Source organism: Micromys minutus, assembly GCF_963924665.1.
Source record: "Micromys minutus genome assembly, chromosome: 1".
NCBI classification, from domain to species: Eukaryota; Metazoa; Chordata; class Mammalia; order Rodentia; family Muridae; genus Micromys; species Micromys minutus.
The window spans coordinates 151,460,576-151,479,520 of record NC_137969.1 but is presented as its reverse complement, the minus strand read 5'-3'; the positions used below and the strand labels follow the sequence as shown (position 1 = coordinate 151,479,520).

Here is an 18,945-nt window from a genome sequence, read left to right as displayed (position 1 = left end):
TATAGACTAGCAGTGTAGCTCTCATTTTCTGTGAAGTTCGAGGATGCAAAATTGTGTAAGTGGTTGAACCCTGGCTAAATCATATAATTTAACCTAAGATGAATTTCTAAGAGCTGAGGATATAACACAGTGGCAGAATGACTGTCTAGTATATGCAATGCCTTTAGTTTGATACCCAGCACTGAAGCACAAAACAGCACCACATAATCTGTGGTGAGGTTCTTGTGCTCAGAGATGGTATTACAGAAGCCAGGGATATTAAACACATAAGGGCTGTTTTTTGAATAGAAAAGATTATAACCTATTTTCTGCCCAGAAAGCTAGGGATGGAGATGACTAAGAGCCTAGATGTCCCCTGTGCTATCTTAGGACCAGCCCATACCTTGCTCCCCAACGCACAACAAGGATTGGAAGTGGCTAACAGCTCAGATGACCTCTGCATTATCTGCACGACCAAGATCACACCAGATCCTCCCCTAGGCTCCTGATATATAGCCTAACTCCAGAACTCATTTTTATGGAAGAATTGGACTGTATTTGAGAAGAGTGTCAATATAACCATGCTTCCTTGGGCACACAGAATTGTGTTAAAGCAGAAAATGTTTGCCTAACTTGTACTATACTTAAATATGCCTTAAATACACTGCTTGGTGTCACACTTACAAAGTTTGAACCAACACCGTCCGCTGTGTCAGGCTGAACTGCAGTTCCTCCTTGCCGCATCTGGATTACCCTGACAGCCCCGTGTTTGCAGAGACCTCCATTGTCTATTAACCAGATAGCACAGAAATATATAACTCAAAAAAAATAGATAACCAGTGATTCCCCTCAAATGGCCTAAGGATACAGTCCTGGAAATGGTGCAATCAGACAGAAAGATGCTGTGAGACTCTTCTTTCTCCTCCTTTATATGTGTCCTTTAACTTTATTGCTATCCTGGATGGTAAGTCATGAATGGTTGCTACCACTTTATGAAATACTTGTTTTGTCTTTTTATTGGGTGTTCTCTGTATTTACATTTCAGATCCCCTTTTGCCCAGTCCCATCACCCCTCCCCCTCCCACTGCCTCCATGAAGGTGCTCCCTCACCCAACCACCCTCTCCCACATCAGTGCCTTGGCATTCCACTACACTGGGAAAACAAGCCTTCACTGGAGCAAAGGCCTCTCCTCCCATTAATGCAGAGAACGATATCCTTTGCTACATAATCACCTGGGGCCATCGTCTCTCCATGTGAACTGGCCGGTGTTTTAGTCTCTGGGAGCTGTGGTGGGTTTGGTTAGTTGATCATTTTGTTCTTCCCATGGGGTTGCAGACCCTTTTAGCTCCTTCAGTCCTTTCTCTAGCTCTTTGAGGTCCCTGTCTTCAGTCTGATGGTTAGCTGCAAGCATCCTTCTCTGTATCAGTATGGCTCTGGCAGAGCCTCTGAGGAGGCATCCATATCAGGCTCCTGCCAGTAAGCACTACTTGGCATCAGCAATAGTGTTTGGGTTTAGTGGCTGCATATGGGATGGATCCCCAGGTGAGGCAGTCTCTGGATGATCTTTTCTCCAATCTCTGCTCCTCTATCTGTCCCATTATTTTCTCCCATGAGTGTTAAGGAGTAAGAGGTTGACAAATGTAATAGGAGAAATATTCAACTAAGACCCAACCTTTGGTGTAAGATATTACATTTTGTTACTTGGAGCAGTTCACTCAAATCCCCTGCAATCTCCATTTTTTTTTTTTTTTTTTTACCCTTGAAACATGAAAGGTCTGACGTAAATCATTCCCACAGTTACTTGTAGTTTAAATAGTCTTTAACTTCAAAATGACTGGCCAGTTTCTAGAATTGAAAATGGTAGAGGATACACAAAATACAGCATTTAGCTAGTGACACTTTGAATGGTGTAAGTGCACTCATGAGAAATAAATACATCTTTACACATCTGTTTTCTATAAGAAAATATGTATGTTTGACCAAGTGACTAATAATTTCCTGCCTTTTTGGTGACTCAAGTTGACACAGAATCTAAGGTGTGTCTGGTCACTTATAGGCATTATTAGGTGCAAGAAGAAAAGTGGCACATGAGGGTCTTTATCATCTATGAGGGAAATGCATGAGGCTTTCTGGAGATTTAGCAGTGTATACTTAGCCTTGCTGATGGATAAAAATCCTGCCATGGGATTCCATCAGCAGTAGGGCATGCATTTGAAGAAAGGAAAAAAAATACCTTGAGATAAATCCTCAGCCAGAGGGGATGAGTTGACTATTTAAGAATATACAAAGGTGTTCTGGATAGTTTTTATGTCAACTTGACATATTAAAGTCATCTGAGAGAAGGGAATCTTAACTGAGAAAATGCCTCCATAAGATCAGGTTTTAGACAAGCCTGTAAGGCCTTTTCTTAATTAGTGGTGGATGGGGCATGCAATCCCTGAGCTGGTAACCGTGGGTTCTTTAAGGGAACAGGCTGAGCAAGCTATAAGGAGCAAGCCCATTGGAATCTGTCCTCAATGGCCTCCACATAAGCTCCTGCCTCTAGGTTCCTGTCCTGTTTGAGTTCTGTCTTCCTTCATTGATGAACAGTACTGAAAAGTAGAAGCCAAATAAAGCATCTCCTCTAAAACTTGCTTTGGTTATGGGGTTTCATTGCAACAGTAGAAACTCTGACTACAGCAAATGGGATGGGAATATGGCTGTCTGTAAAGTGCTTGTTGTCTAAGCATGAAGATGTGAGTTCAACTTTCATTATACACATATAAGAGTCAAGCACATTGGTGCATGCCTACAATCTCAGTATTGGTGAAACAGACACTTGGGTTTCTTGGTGGGGCTTGCAAGCCAGTTAGTATTGTTGAATCAGCAAGCTTTGAGTTTAATGAGAGACCTTGTTTCAATGCATGTGCTTTATTTAGTTTAGGTAGAGGAAGACTAAGAACTCTCTAAGAGGACAAAGGTATTTCTTAAACTTCCAAAGAAGATAATGCACTAGGATGTGGTAATCTGTTGGCCCATGATGACAGCCCATAGAGTACACACAAGCTTTGACACTTTAAAGGGAACTGATTTCCAGATCTTCAGCTTTCGGTGTTTCCTTTGAAAAGATCTCTTTGGTGGTCTTCTGGGAATGAATCTAAGCCTTCAGAAAGTTAGTCAAGTGATGTACCTCTGGGCTACAGCTTCAGCCCTTGATGTTCTCTTAAGAATACATCTACCAACCCTTCATTTCTATCTCCCCCATTGCCTCAGTACCTTCTTGCTTTTCACCAAGTCAAAGGACACCCCTGCCTACCAAGAGATATTCAGGAAGCATTACCCTTCATTGCAAAATCCTCACTGACACCAAAAGTATCAACAATTCATAGGTATGCCCCTCTAGAGGAACACAAAAGGAAGGCATTAATTCTAGTCTGTTTCATGGAGAAGATGGAATTTGCTTCACAGGTTACATGGGTGACATTGTTCATTAACTGAGTGACCCAATCCTATGCTCCCTGGGTTTTGTTCATATAAAGTTTATTTCTAATACAGATAAACTTAACATGAATCTACTGCATACATTTGGTTTACTCTTAAAATGCAAGTGCTAGCCTGAACATGTGAGTTTTTCAAAATTATTTTAGAAGATGAATGAACAAAAAATATTGGATGAAAAATGCACAAGAGGTATTTTATATAAAACGAAAGGCTGCTGCAACCTCTTTCAAAAGAGATACCCTGTACAAAATTATGTTCATAGAAACTGTTTGATCTATACACAGTACAAAAAAGACCCCAAAGGCCTTGGACAAGGTCCCCACTACCTTGGCTTTGGTTTCTTTGGGTTTTTGTTTTGTTTTGTTTTTTGTTTTTTGTGGAGTATGTGGTTGGAGGATAGGTGAAACTGAATAAATTTTCAATATTTTAGAACATTAAGTTATCATGTATGAGTGACCCTAGTCTTAGCTGTACCTATGAATTGTCTACTGTTATTTTCCAAATAGAACCAGAGACTCCCCACCTCATGTATGGTTTTATTTCTTTTTAGAGACAGAATTCCCTTACCACAATGAAACTGAAGGGATCCTTCATGGTCAAAGCTGGGTAGCAAGACTGCACAGAGAAGTCAGTGAAAACTACGACAAAGGAGAGGGGAGGCATGGGGGGGAGAGACAGCTGAGTGACAGTAATGGTGCATAGCATCCTCACAGCAGTCAGAAGGAATGCTGTACTAGCCACATGCTGTTAAGTGACAGAAGAAAAACAAAATGGATACATACTGGGTTGGCCATAGTGGCACATGCCTAAAATCCCAGCACCCAGGAGGCAAAGGATCACATATTCAGGGTAGCCTGGGCTCCATAATGTTAGCATGAACTACCTAGGAGGATCCTATCTCAATGAAGAAGGAGGAGAAAGAAGAGAAGGAAGAAGAGGAGGATAAGGAAGAGGAAGACAGTAGAGGAGGAAGGGGAAGAGGAGAAAGAGCAAGGAGGAGGAGGCATAAAATACATAAAAATATGAAAAGTTTCTAAAGATATAAAATTGGAATAGAAGAAAGTGAAATTTCTGGGAGAAATAGGGCAGGTCAAGGATACAGGATGTAGTCTATTTGTTGACCTGGGGAATAAACTAAAAGTGTTTGCTGAACTAGACAGATGCAACTCTACCTTTGTATCTGTGTACTATTCTGCACATAGATTGCACACTCGTAAAAGGTTTTTAAATGCAAGTGCAAATGAGTTTATTTAACAACAAATATAATTCTTAAAAATGTACAATTTGTTCTTTGAGACTAACTACAACTCTGCTATAGTTACACTTTATGGAACATTTTACCTATAAAGAGCCAGTCAGTGGAAGTTTGAGCAATGAGTTTCACTGCCCTGAATGAACACATTCTGTTCATTTATTTTGTTCAAGCAAAACAACCAGTATAATAATAAAATGGCAACAAAAGAAAAGTTTATGGGCAATTCCTTCAAAACTCATTTGAGAGGCTCATTTTGAGTCACTTATAACTCATTGAGTTGGAAGAGTAAATTCAGCAAATTACATCCTGCTTATTCAAATTGCTGTAATCATGGTCCATGGGTGTAGGAACACTGTCTTACCCACAGCTCATGACAAACCTTCTGTACAGCTCAGGAATGCCCTGTGTATATTTGTGGAGCAGTGAATCACTGAAAAGGTTTTTAAGACTATCTATGAAAAACTGGTGTGCATACAACCAGTGGTTAAAAGTGTAAGGCATCTTATAGTTGCATATTTTGACACAATCTGCATCATTTGGGCCAGGTTTTTTAAAGCCAAAAAAAAAAAAAAAAAAAAAAAAAAGTCATGTTGACCTTTGTATCTGTAAAGTCATAAAACTGGTAAGTGATTTTAGGGATGCTGAGAAATAGTCACCTTCAAAAAATTATTTAGCACTTAGACTTACATCTAACTTGGTTTGGAGAACAAGGTCTTGTGTGGACCAGGTTTGCCTCTAACTCAACTATAGCTAAGAGAATGACTTTGAAGTAACTATTCATCTCTCTACCTCTAACTCCTAAGTGCTAAGATTACAGATGTTGTCATCGGTGCTGAGGATCAAACTCATGGCTTCAAGGACACCAAAGGAACACACAACCATCTGAGCTACATACCCCCATAGCCCACACATCTGTATTTTACATGCTGTTCTCTCATGATGATAGGGGAGTGATGATAAGTCAAGGCACTATGGAAGAGAGAAATGTCTAGCGTTTGATAGTTCAATAAAAAAGTAGGCATTTTCACTGCCATTTCTTGATTAATTCTTTTTCCGTATTAAGCCATCAGCAAAGCATTCAAATGGCAGATAAAGAACAGCACTCTAGATCCCCAGGAAACATAGCTGAGTTTCTTGTTATGATGATGAAACAGATTATACCAATTCTATCATGCTGAGGACAGAGGGGTAGCTTTCAGAGTAGTACGTAGTATGTGCCATAAATCATTCTCTTGAAAAGATAATTACTGAATCACTAAAGAGGCAGGGGAAAGGGCTTTAAAGGCAATGATTTGAAAGCTTCTCAAATTAATGTGCACACAGTTGGTTCTTTGTTTTCAGCACACATTGATAAAAGATGCTTTGGGACATGAATTCACTTTGTTGAAGGAAATAGTGTAATTCTAGTTATTAATCACGTTAATTTTAAATGTACTTTTAACAGAGAGGACTGGAGCCTGCAAGAACAATGTGGAAAGCACAAGTAATTAGATGCTTAATGGGTTCCTTTTGAATTTCTGCTGGGGATAACAAAATCAAAGAGCTTCAAAGCTCTAGGAAACATAAGTGTACATATGTAATTCAAGAAAGTTCTATTTCATTTTGCCAACTAATAATGTCACAAAGGGAGGGAAATTAAGCCTCACTCTCAATAGCAATTACAATAGATTATGCTGAATGAAATCATATTGTTTCATGAGTCAAACTTCTCTGTAGTGTAATTTAGCAGTGCCTTCCTGAGGCACCACAAAATAGAATGTTCTGTGAGACTTCAATCCAGAATCCTTGCCAGAAAGCATAATGTTGCTTTGCAGGCCTCCTCTGGAGATCTACATGAGCCAGAATCTGGTGTTATTAACCAACCACCGGAAGATTCCCTCAGCAAGAACCACACTTGCTAAAGATCACCCAGCCATACCAAACAGAGGAGAATACAAAATTCAGAAACATCTTCTGGAGAATTCTCCAGTCTTTGAAAATAATGACTTGTAAAGTTTCACCTCTACCTCCTCTCCAGACAGCATCTTTGAATATAGCCCAGTACATCTTAGAATGCATTCTTCTCCTGCCCCCTTCTCCCAAGTGCTGGGATTATAGTCATATACCACTGTTCCCAGCCTGGATTCTCCTAACCTGTGAGTGTGTGTGTGTGTGTGTGTGTGTGTGTGTGTGTGTGTGTGTGTGTGTGTGCACGCACACACACGTATGCATGTATGTGTGTTACCAAATATTAATGTATTTTATAATATAAAACCATTGCCATTTTGAATCAGATAAAAGAAAATCATATGGAACAATCTGTTTTTTTAATTAAACAGCACCAAGTTAATGGCCTTGCCCTTTACAGACTCTCATGTTAGACAGTTCTAATTAGCTCCCATCTATTAGGAATATTTTGAAAATATGTGTAAACCTTATTCTGTGGCTATTGTGCATGTAGACATACAGAAGGCTGAAGAGTACAATGGAGGCTGGGTTCTTTATTGTTAATCACCAGTCTAACACTTCAAAAAGTTCTTGATCCTTTGTTTGAAGAATCAACTTCTATTTGAGATTAATAATTTTAAGATCCCACTTATTCATCTGAAGACAGAATGGAAAAGTAAGCTTCTAAGGTAACAACTCCTAGTAAGTGTTAACTCTCACTCCATACCCAGAATGTTAGCTCCTATTCCATGCAACAGAGCATGGTTTTCAATAGCTTCACTCTACCTGGTTTGATGCTTAGCCTATACTAAACAAGATACCTGAGCCCTATGGACCCCAGTGTCTCCATTTGCAATATATACATAGTATTATTTACTCTATAAACACATTTGAAGGACTAACAGATATTTCCAAATAAACACATTGTGCTGGAGAAATGACTTAGATAAAATAAATAGATGTTGGAATAGAATAAAGTAACCATTAAGAAAATTGAAGTTTGAGATCAACCTGTTCCTTACAGGGTTCTAAGCTGGCCAAGGCTACATAGCGAAAAAAGAAACAAAAGATTGGTCACTTGTTTACTACAGTATAAAGTTGTGGACTTTGTGTTTAGAGTTTAGATCCAGAACTTATGAAAAATCACTAAAAACATCTTAGTTTTATTTCTAAGCCATCAGTACTTGTCCCAATTAAAAATAAACCATAATAACTCTTATCAACAATCAACAAATTATTTCTTCATTCATACTTTTTTTAAAAAAATCTGTAATGAGCTCTAGGTTCTGAATTCATGAATCAGTAAAGCTGGCTCTCATTGGAAGCCATCAAAATCAGAAAACTTTGAAGTAAATTCTTAGAGCACAACATAAAGAAATAAGTTCAGGACTAAGTAGAAAGAAATCCTAGCACTGTCTGAGGACTCTTGGCAATGACCACAAAGGGGAACTAAATGAAAATTTGATGATACATGTACTGAAGTAAGCACTGGTCAAGTTGAGATATGCTTTCAGCTCTACCCAGCCACAAAGAAGAAACCTAACTTCTCAGTGTGGCTTTAGGTTCTTCACTTATAGGCTTGAGACTCTATGAGTTAAGAGGTCTTCCAGGTATGTACGGCTCCCCTACTGTGCTAAGAAAATGAAGCTGAAGTACTCAGGGCATCTCACATTTAACTCTCTAGCTTTTCTAGCTGCATAGGGGAAACCTGTTCATGCTGGTATTTAGTTCCTACAAAATTTAAGATGGGCAACAAAATATTCATGGGAGGAGAAAAGTGAACTCTGCTGTAGATGACAGGTCAGCGGGGAAGTACCTTGGCTAAGTAGGTACAGGCGGAATCCATGCAGCCATACTACAGAACCAGCATTGGGACTTGGGTCTGCTCAGTGCTATCCACGCTCCTGCAGGTTTTTGCTACAAGTTAAGAAATAGTAAGAGTTCCGGTAGCTTTAAAGAGTAAGGAGAAACGTTACCAATCATATACCAGTATGCCCTTAACTACCTTGAAAAGGCAGGAAGTCATTCATCCACCATGTGACTGTCACATGCTGGGCCCAGGAGCATCATGTAGCAAAATAACTAAAGCTTCTACCCATGGAATCCACATCAGTATATTCCAAAAGCCTTACCTTGACAAAAGGTATTGTTAACCCGTTTATATCCTTGTAGGCACTCCATCATTTGAGTATATCCATGATAGGCTGTAAATGAAGGAAAAACTCATTCATTATGATTGAAGTTCTTGTGATCTGAAGCTGCTGGATGTGATGCCATTTGTGGCACCAGTAGATTGACCATCTACAAGTTAACCAGTGAGTTGCACCTCACACTTGTTCTCAGGATACTTCCTATTTTGCAGTAGCTGAATTCCCTAGGTACTTGCCAGCAAATCTTTACTGTAGTAATTGAATCAGAAGACTGTTTTGTATTACCTTCTAATTAGTGACTAAATGTTCCTATCATAAGAAGCATTCCTCTACAGAGACTCATTTCAGAGAACAGTGGGCTAACAGGGGAAACGCTGGCATGTGGAAGTTGCTCCATTTGTCCCTTGGCCTCAGGTCCAATGCTGTGCTACACCATGAAAACACTGACATGGGTTGCTACAGAAACTGGGACCTCAGTTGTGAGTCCTGCAATGACAAATTGACCACATTCAGCAGTCTTGTTAAGGCATGGAGCCAGACCAGGATGGCCTCTCAAAGTTTCTCCCTGCTTAGGATTCTATGCTATTTTTCTTCTAAAACTGTGTGAAGGGAAGCAACTTGTTCACACTAAACACTTTGCTAATGATAATAGAGCAGTTAATGAAATCATTTACAGATTTAAAATTGAGTTTCCATAGTAAAAGTATATCAATAGCAAAAGTTTTTTTTAATCTGGCTAGACAAAAACTTCATTAAATAAAAGCCACTTGAAAGTTGGGTTTGAACTATTTTAAGAAAAGCAAAACAAAGAACAAAAGAAATAAGGACATGGAACCCCAACATCATATACAGTAGCCAAGGGATATCTGCTCTCTTCCAGCATGAATATGATTTACAGTGTAGTGCCAACCAAGGGAAGAAAAGGTTTTAAGAAGAATGTGACCTTTAGTATGCTTCTCAGTGGTGAGTCACTTTAGACATGGCAATTGAAGGGTGTACAGCTCCCAGAGCAGATAGCAGTATTCTCTTAGCCATTTAGATACAGATTCCTGGTTAATGACTCATCAGAATCCACAGAGAATGGCAGCAGGAACAGTCAAGTTTGTGTCATCCCAACTCTCTAAAATCCCATGTTCTTTAAATACTCCCAGATGTATCAGAAATCCCTTCAGTCAGATAACCGAAATAGTTTAGGTAAACAGGTCTTTAAGTAAGGCAGGATCAATCATTCCACCAGCCTGCCTTGGGGAAATCCATCCTGCTAACCATCATTTGGGCCTCTTGGAAAATCATTCTTTCACTACTGAGTATCTTGGGGGATTTTTCTCTCCTTGATAAAGAACTAACTTTCACACCCTTTAGCAAAAATTTCTATAAATGAATCCTCTAACAAACACTAAGAGTGGTGTCAACAAATTTAGGGAAGACTTCAGGTAATCAAGAGACCCAGTCATTTTGAGAAACTAGGAATCCAAATGACAGAATAAGGAGGTGGCTTACAGCAAATTACCATGCTGAGAGAATAGTTTTTTTAAAAAGATGGAATAGAAATTGTGAGGCAGTAGTATTTTTGGTTGAACAAAAGGGTTCAAAAGACAAGTGAGAAGCTGGAGAGATGGCTTAGTAGTTAAGGGCACTTGTTGCTCAGTGTCCAACATCTACACGCAATCTAAATAGCTACAGGCACACTGCCACACACAACTCTACTTCAGGGCATCTGACACTTCCTTCTGAAGTCTGTGGGTACCAGGCACCAATGAAGTACACACACAAGCATGCAAGCAAAACACCCATACATATAAAATAAGTACACTTAAAAAGGTTTTAAAGACAAGTGAGAGTGTCTACCCAGTCAACAATTACTGAAGACGAATAAATAAAAACCATCTGACTGCAGCAAATGAAATGTAGCTTTTAAGATGTGTGTGTGGGGGGGCTGTCATAAAAGTCTTCAGCTTGATGGAACAAAGACTGATGACTGAGAAGAAAAAGAAAAAGAGTAACTAATGGGGGAAAGAACAGAAGTTTAAGAAAACTCAACCTAAAACAGTTAGTACTGCCTTTCTAAGGTGTGTTTCTTTGAAATCTGTCAGTCAGAGTTAATACTGCATTCACAGAAAAAGCTGTCATCTTTTGCTGAGAAGAAGGTCATGGAATGGTGTAAACCTGGATTTATTCAAATAACAGTCTATGTCAAACACTCTGAGGGCAAGTCACAGCATCTTGGCGCTGCTGTCACTAGGGTCTGCGGCAGTTCAGAAGCAGTGTTAAGAAAAAGGGGCTAAGTATTAGGTGCTATAATTACACATTCCTCTAAAGCACATGAGTGAGTCCATCCCTCATCTGGGCTTCTTTCCATGAAGGATGTAACCTGCAGCACAATGAAATGAGGAGCCCGACTACATCTTCAGTTAAGGAATCTAACCTAATAAATAGTAACCATACTGACTTTTTATAGGGTTTGAAACACTCGTTAACTATCTTAAGAGCCATTTACTCCCTATTCTCTAGGGCCTAAAAAGCATATTTCTTGCTCACCAATTGTTTGCAGTGCCTCTCTTACATAAATAATTAAGCTGCAGAAGGTAACTGTCAAAAAGGAGGAAGAGGAGGAGGAGGTGGAGAGTCAGGAGGAGAAAGAGCTGGTATAAAAGCTTTAATGGACTTGCAATGTCTCTAGAAACATAGGTTGTAGTACTATGTTCTAGAATACAGTGGAAGAATTCTTTGAAGGTCTCTGAGACTCATGATTAAGAGTCAGGGAAAGAAAGGAAGTATGCTTCATTAACCACAGAGGAATGATAAGAAGTCACTTACATTGCTTCTTGGGGCATTTCTGGCATTTGTTAAAGCCCCAGGAGGTCCCCACTGTCCCACAGCAGTCCTCTTGCTTTGAAAGGCCAGGGAGCGCTTTGCCACACTGCAATGAGGTGTGAAACAGGGAGGTTAGCTAAGTGCGGGATGCCCACAGCCCCAGAGCTGGGGAACGTCACAGTCACTTTATAAACATCTCCCTTGATACCATGCAATTACAGAGCAAAAGAATGGCTATATAACTTTGAGGCCAAATACTATACAGAATCCATACAACACCAGCGTGAATGAGCATGTTTTCATATGTGAACTTCTTTGCATTTTTAAAGTCTTAGAAAATCTGAAGCAATGGTGCAGGTCCATGCACAGAGACTTCTGGATATTACCACTTTCCCAGACTTTCCTTGACTGTACCCAGCTCCCTCTCCTAGGGATATAGGTCAGCTTTTTGGGTTTTCCCCACAGCAATTGCTTGGCCCAACATTCCTTCATCAGCTTGTATTATTCATTGTTCCTCTGTTCTGTGTTTATTGAGCATATGTCCTGTGAACTGGGATACAAAGACAGACATGTACACTGGACTGTAGCCATAAAATGGTAGAATCAGCTATGAAGTAGACAAGGGGGGGGGTCACAAAACCTAAGGAGGGCCAAGAAGGGACATGCTGACAGAAGACAATATAGTAAAGGATTATAGGCAGATCCAGGTCAGCTCTGGCAGAGATTAATGCTCCAGGGATATCAGCCAAGCTAGGAAGGGGCTGGCAAGTTTAAGCAGGAATAGCCTGAGCAGGCAGAACAGATATCCTTAGAACTATAGTTCAATACTGTTAGAGTCAACCACAGGAGATCAAATGACCCTTGGGCCTAAGATTGAAGATACTTAGAACTATCTAGAAAATAAACCCTATTTTGCAAGACCGCCCAAGGACCAGATGGGAAACGATACTTACTTGACTCTTACTTCCCACTTGCACAGGATAAGCTCACATCCCATCATCCCATGTCTCTGTCTTGTGTACAAATGTAGAACACCTAAGGAGTTCCTCTGTTTTTCCATGAACAAAAAAATCCTCAATGGGTTCCCAGTATCATCTTTGCTAAAACAAACCTGATAGCATAACTATTGACTAATGACCTCCAGCAATATTGTCTGCCACTGTCCCCTGGAAGGATAGAGAAGTCCTTTCTTGTTCCACTTCAGGCAGTATCTTCTTGCCTTCTACCTCTGAGCATGTATTTAGACTTGGTAAAGGATCCTTTATTATCTGAACAACTCATGTCTTTTTTGAATGCTGGGTACTCTTGCTGGAATGCTGTCATATTTTTCTTGCCTCAAACTTTATTTCTGCCATGAGGTGCAGCACAGGCTCCTCAGCTTATGATTCCTTTCCTTTCCTTCAAAGATGATTCTACACAAGTCTACCGCTACCAGCTTCAGTTCAGTGCCTATGTATTAATGACGTGTTATCCTTATGTCACCAAACAGGACAAGTAACAAATGCTCAATAATGCAAAATGGAGCAATTACTGTGGAAAAAACCTATCAGAATTTGGCATACATACTCCAGGACGGGGGCTGGGGGGCAGTACACTATGAGGGAAGTCAAGACCAGTGGTGATGTTAAGAAGGACAGCAAGGTGAAAACACAATTGGCAAGCCTCCATAGACAGTGTTTTTCCTGCCTTCTGGGTCCAGCATGACTCATTCTGAACAAGGCTCTGAGTAACTGCATATACTTCAAAGAAGGCCAGGTACAGCATGCTGTTGACATCCTTGGTCTTTATGAATTTTTTAAAATTTTAATAATTTGGACAAGCACTATGTGCTTTCTAAAAGCAGTATGGGATAGTATTTAAAACAGTGACTGGGACACTCTAGAGGACTAGGTATGTATAAATTGTGGTTCTATGGCCATACTCATACAGGTGAATTTCTTTATGCATAATATGGACTACATAATATCATCATTTTACATGATCATGAACTTAAAAGGTAAAACGTATGTACAATGCTGAGTATTATGCCTGACACATATAATTTCTAAGAAAGCTATCTCAACTATCAATATCATTTATCATCATCATCCTCATCCTCATCCTCCTCATCATCAGAAGGTTCCCCATTCCAGATGTCTCAGGTCAAATGTAAATCATCAGACAATCCAGGGAGCAGAGTGCATGAGCAGACGGGAGTGCACTGTGCGTATTCTGTGACTCAAGCTGCTACTTAAAAGTACTATAGCCAACAAAAGGTGCATTTACAGGACGAATAAAAGTGAGTACTGAAGACATTTTAAGTTGGCCCTACTTCTAAGAAGAACCTAAAACTATGTATAATAGAGTCCTAGAGCAAGTGAGCAAAGCCAAGGTCACCACATCCATGACACCTCTGAAGTTACTCCACAGGTAGGAAGGAATAGGCTTGCTTTTCTTGAAAGAGGGAGGAAAGCAGCCCAGTTGGTTGGATGAACGTTGCCTGTGTGCCTGTGTTACAAACCAGGGCACCAATAGGGTAACCTTTGGGCAGGTGGCTCTTTGCTAGCCAGGAGGACTATGTGACAACTGGGAATACTCCCATCCTAGAGCTGGATCTATACCAGGGCCAAAGAAAGAGCAAACATGGATGTGTATTGTACACACACACACACACACACACACACACACACACATGCACAGAGATTAAGGTAACAACAAACTACATGAATTAGGATTGTCCCCAACACTCCTTGTCCTTAGCCCTAGACAACTTAAACAAAGCTAGAAAGAGAAGGCAACAGTGACTCAGGTATAAGACATGGGACAAAAATATAGAGGTCTCCATTGCTGAAACCTAGCTGCCAACATCTGCTTAGCATTCCCTTCTAGTTTCATAAACTGGTTGTGTTTATTTGAGACACCAACTACTTTGCACATAGCTCATTCTTGTACCGGACTTCAGGCCCTTCTCTTAATCAGGAAAAGCACTCAACACTTGCCGATTTTATACGCTCAAAATGTTAGTAGCAGTTAAAATTCAATTTTCACCTTGGATTCCTAGAATGTTTTATTTGGTAGGGCAAAAATAAATCATTTCCCTCTACTGGGCCTCTGAAAAAGGTACGAAGTTTTCATTACATGATCCAGGCTGCTTTATCCCATGGTTTTGTTTTTGCAGGTCTACAGCCAAGAGAAGCACAAGCCATCCAAAGTGATGGAATAAATGGGAGGATGCGTAGGTGGTATCATGGCTCTGTTCATGAGTCTCGAAACTGGGTCTACACAGAGTAGGAATGAGCTATGAGTGGTGAAGTCAGGGTTATAATGTACAAAATTTTCTATCAGTTCCATCAGCTGTTTAAGAATAAAGAGTCTTCCATGTGTAGCAACAAACAGGATATGAAAGATCTTTGTGGCCATACTCAAGGCTTTTTCCCAAGGCCACTAGATGCCACAAGTCTTATCTGAGTATAGTTGAAAGAAATCAGAGTGGTGGTGGTGAGTTAGGCCAAGAGGCGATTCTCCCAAACTAAAAGGCCACAGTGGAAAGAGTAACCAATCATAAAATGAGGTTGGCATGCTCTTCTCTAAGACTGGGATAATTTTCCTTCTCATCAAGATATACTCATGAAGACATAGATGCCCCTAGCTCAATTTGTATTCAGTGATGTGGGTTTTACAAGTTGAAAACACAAATAGACTTCTTCCCATGGAGTCATTCACCACATTCTCAGAGAAAGACTGTCAAACATTTCAGAATAAAATTTGTGTAAAACAATCCAAAGTCCAATTCACACCTCTGTTCTTAACTTTACTGTGTCAAACACCAATATACTCTAACTCCTCGGAAAGCTCCTATAACCTTCAGCACTAATGTCTGCTAGGATCCAAGTGAGGGAGGGCAAACAGAGTGTTCAGGCCACCCGTTCTGTGATGATCAGCTGGAAGATGGATCAGAGATAAGCCTACTTGTGGAAAAGATGGTAATGTTGAGATGTAGCAAGCGAGCCTATTGAATACTGAAGAGTTTAGACAGACCTGAAAACCCCAAAACCTGTGTTTTTTGGCAGAGGGCCTCATCTAACAACGTTGACAATCTTTCCACTGTAAGTGTTCCTACCTAATGGGAGACTGTGGGAGCGGAGCCCAAAGGATCATCTCTCAGGAATGCCCAGAATACAAAGCAAATGACCTCTATGGTTTCTTCCAGGCTTAAGACTCTGAGGTCAGTATGTGCTGCTTAGAAACATGACCATGTTTAGAAAATACAGACTGGTGCAGTATAGAGTCAAGTTTAAATACTGTTGTCCAAAGTTATAAACAGGGCCAGGTCTGGCGGATGCATCTTAGTCCCCTCCTTTGTCTGTTTCTACTTCATCTCTGGAGTATTTACCAGCTCTTATGTAAACAAGACAAATGATGGGAAAACTAACAGCTCCAGCTAAGTGGTTTTATTTACAAGGTTGCCATAATTATGGCATCGATTCACAACAAGACCCTAACTAAGAGAAAAGGGTCACCCCATTAGTATAGTAGAGTGTCAAGGACCTACTGTTTAGTTTCACTAGTTGAGACACTTAAAAATGACAATGCAGAAATGTGCTTAAAATCATCCTTATCACATGTGTGTAACTCATTTTGTTATCAACCACCATTTATAATAAAGTATCAATACTTGAAACAAGAAAAAAAAGACACTTTCTCAAAAAGAGAATAGATCACTAAGCCAAGGGAGAAAAAATAAACTTACAACATTAAAACAAGGGAGAGTTTTAAAAGTAATTCCAGGACTGCACTGAGGTAAAACCCAGGAGAAAAGGAGAATTCTGACTCATTGTAACCCTTGCAAAAGCATACAGGTCTGGGCTCAGGCAGGAGCAGAAACGAGGAAGTGACTCAATGGACCGGAGAGAGACTCCAGAGGGATGCAACAGTTCTCACAATGCAAAGGCCCAGCCACCAACTCTGGGCAGAGAGGGTAAGCATGGAGCAAGGCAGCTGGCCTTAAGGAACAAATGAAGGGTGCAGAGAGGCAGAGAGCAGGATGATGCTAAGCTCTGGAGAATTTTCCCAACCTGGGATTCAACTTCCAGTTGGATCTAAAAGTCAACCATGAGGCAGGGAAGTAGCCATACTGGCCCTTTCCCACTGCCAAATGAGCTTTACATTGCTTCTATGAAAAAATCTGGTATATTTTAGGAAATAGTAGAGACAGGAATATGGATGGCTAATAATAGGAAGAGAAATAAAAGCCCTTAAAGGGGTATAATTTGGGGTTTGGGAGATGGCTTAGTAGAGAAGGTACCTGCTATGCAAGTGTGAGAATTCCTAAATTTGGATTCTCCAGAGCCCCGGTAAATGCTAGGCAGAAAAGGCAGCCTACTGAGATCCCAGCACTCTAGAGGCAGAAACGGGCAAGTGAGAAGAACCGATACGAAACTGATAAGTGAGAAGAACTGATAAGGGGTGTGAGTGAGACTCAACCTCAATAAACACAGTAGAAAAATATTTTTGGAGATAGAAATAGGGCCATAATCCACTGGTTGAGAACTGTTGATCTAGGAAATCCTAACACCTAATCAAACACCCAACTTCTACCTATCTCCCAGTATTAGCACATTTTCAATGGTATATTAAACATTTTTAAAGTCTTATTTGTGTGTGTGTGTGTGTGTGTGTGTGTGTGTGTGTGTGTGTGTGTGTGTGTGTGTGTGAGCTCACATGTGTTCATGTGTGAGACTGAGTGTAAGAGGGTAGACTAATGGAAAGAACAGAGGACTAAGAAGCAGGAAGCCAGGAAGCCTCAGAGCTGTCCCTATCTGCCACAACTCAACAGGAGACACTAAATGAATTCACTCTCTGCATGTCAGTCTCCTCATTAATAGAACTGCAAACACAAACCAATTGATATACAATAAATGTTCTTAAATGTAATGATTTATGACGCACCCAGAGAAGGACTGAGGTTGCTGAGGAATAATGGTGAACATTCAACTCTTATAAAGATCAGCACTCCCTAACTGTCCCCCACCTACAAGGTTGATTACCTGGAGCCCACGGCTTCTTACTGTTCCTACTTATTCTCAAAGGATGAGGCAGACCCACTGCATCCGTGATGACCATAATATTATTCCAGCCTTCTCTTCCCAACTTGAACATGCAAGAAAAGTATCTCTACCTACCTGAAATTTACACTCTTACATGGTTCCTTTCTAATTATAAAGGATAGTTACAATAATCATTTTATTATCAATAAGCAACTCCATAGAGGTATTCATAATCTTCACAGGGATGCAGATTTTGCATGTGTGGAGCATGTATGCAGAAGCACAGGATGGCCTATTGCCCCACATCACATAGCTACATCACTCTTTAATAACCCTCTGGACTGGTCCATTCTCATGCCTACTCACATTCAAAAGCATGCTATTCAAAATTTGCTGACACAAACTCTTGAGGCTTTCTACCAACACACTAGCCTCATTATTGGGAAGTTGAAGAATATGAGTTGTAGTTCATAGACAAACGCTCCATTTTGTGGAGAGCTGGTGTGGCAGCAGTCCAAAGATGGTAGTTGGGACTCGGGCCTAGTCTTGTGACTAGCACCTGACTTCCTCCTGCCCCCCCCCAGATTAGCCACTCCCACCATGTAAGCTTCGCAGGTGAACCCATGACACAAGATCAGGTCAGATGATGTGGACCTATGAACTGCAGCCACGCAACATGGACTGAGGAGGTGGAGTTGAGAGAGGATAAAGGGACTGTGCTTGGGGGAGGAGAGGGAGAGAAAGACAAACAGAAAGAGAGACTGAAAGATTTTTCACTTGCATGCTGTAAGGTTCCTGAATAAACTGCTTTGAGAAGAACGCTGTATCGCCGCTCCTTTTCTGCTGCTCGGACACGGTAGCCACACCATTTCTTCCATAAAAACAAGAATACGTCGTTTATGAAGAAGCACTGACTTGCAAGAGAGACTGGGTTCATCTAAACCCCTGTCCCGGGTCCTGCATTATCAGTCTTTCTTGACCATGGAAACCACTCCAGTTTGACGAGGGAACTCCTGCCCACCTTCCACGCAAAATGGCTCAACTTTGGCTTAAAATTAAACTAGAAAGCCTCACCCAGGGCTCTTCCATGTCCCTGCACTAAACTGTTAACTATAATTAATTTTTATGAGCCAATGCTACATGTTCCAATTTTTAAACATTGTCATTAATGCAACGAGAACATATCTAATTCTGCAGGGCCCATTGTCCTAACGGGGAATTCTGTCCCATGGCTCACTGGCAGGGCAGCAGGCATTGTCCCATAAAAAGAACAGGAAAATGCTTAAATGCTTCCAGATTTTCTAAAAGAACTTG

The 18,945-nt window shown here is 40.5% G+C and overlaps 1 protein-coding gene across 2 annotated transcripts in view; it reads right to left on the bottom strand.

Annotated features, from left to right (window-relative positions):
• Positions 1–18,945, bottom strand: part of LTBP1 (latent transforming growth factor beta binding protein 1) — a gene marked incomplete at its 5' end in the record, with an annotated part of 370,057 nt that overhangs the window by 125,767 nt on the left and 225,345 nt on the right. For both annotated transcript variants that reach the window (XM_080931548.1, XM_080931549.1), the window contains 2 exons: positions 8,774–8,845; positions 11,609–11,711. In XM_080931548.1, coding sequence (XP_080787674.1) covers positions 8,774–8,845; positions 11,609–11,711 — 175 coding nt within the window. The remainder of the gene's footprint in view (positions 1–8,773; positions 8,846–11,608; positions 11,712–18,945) is intronic.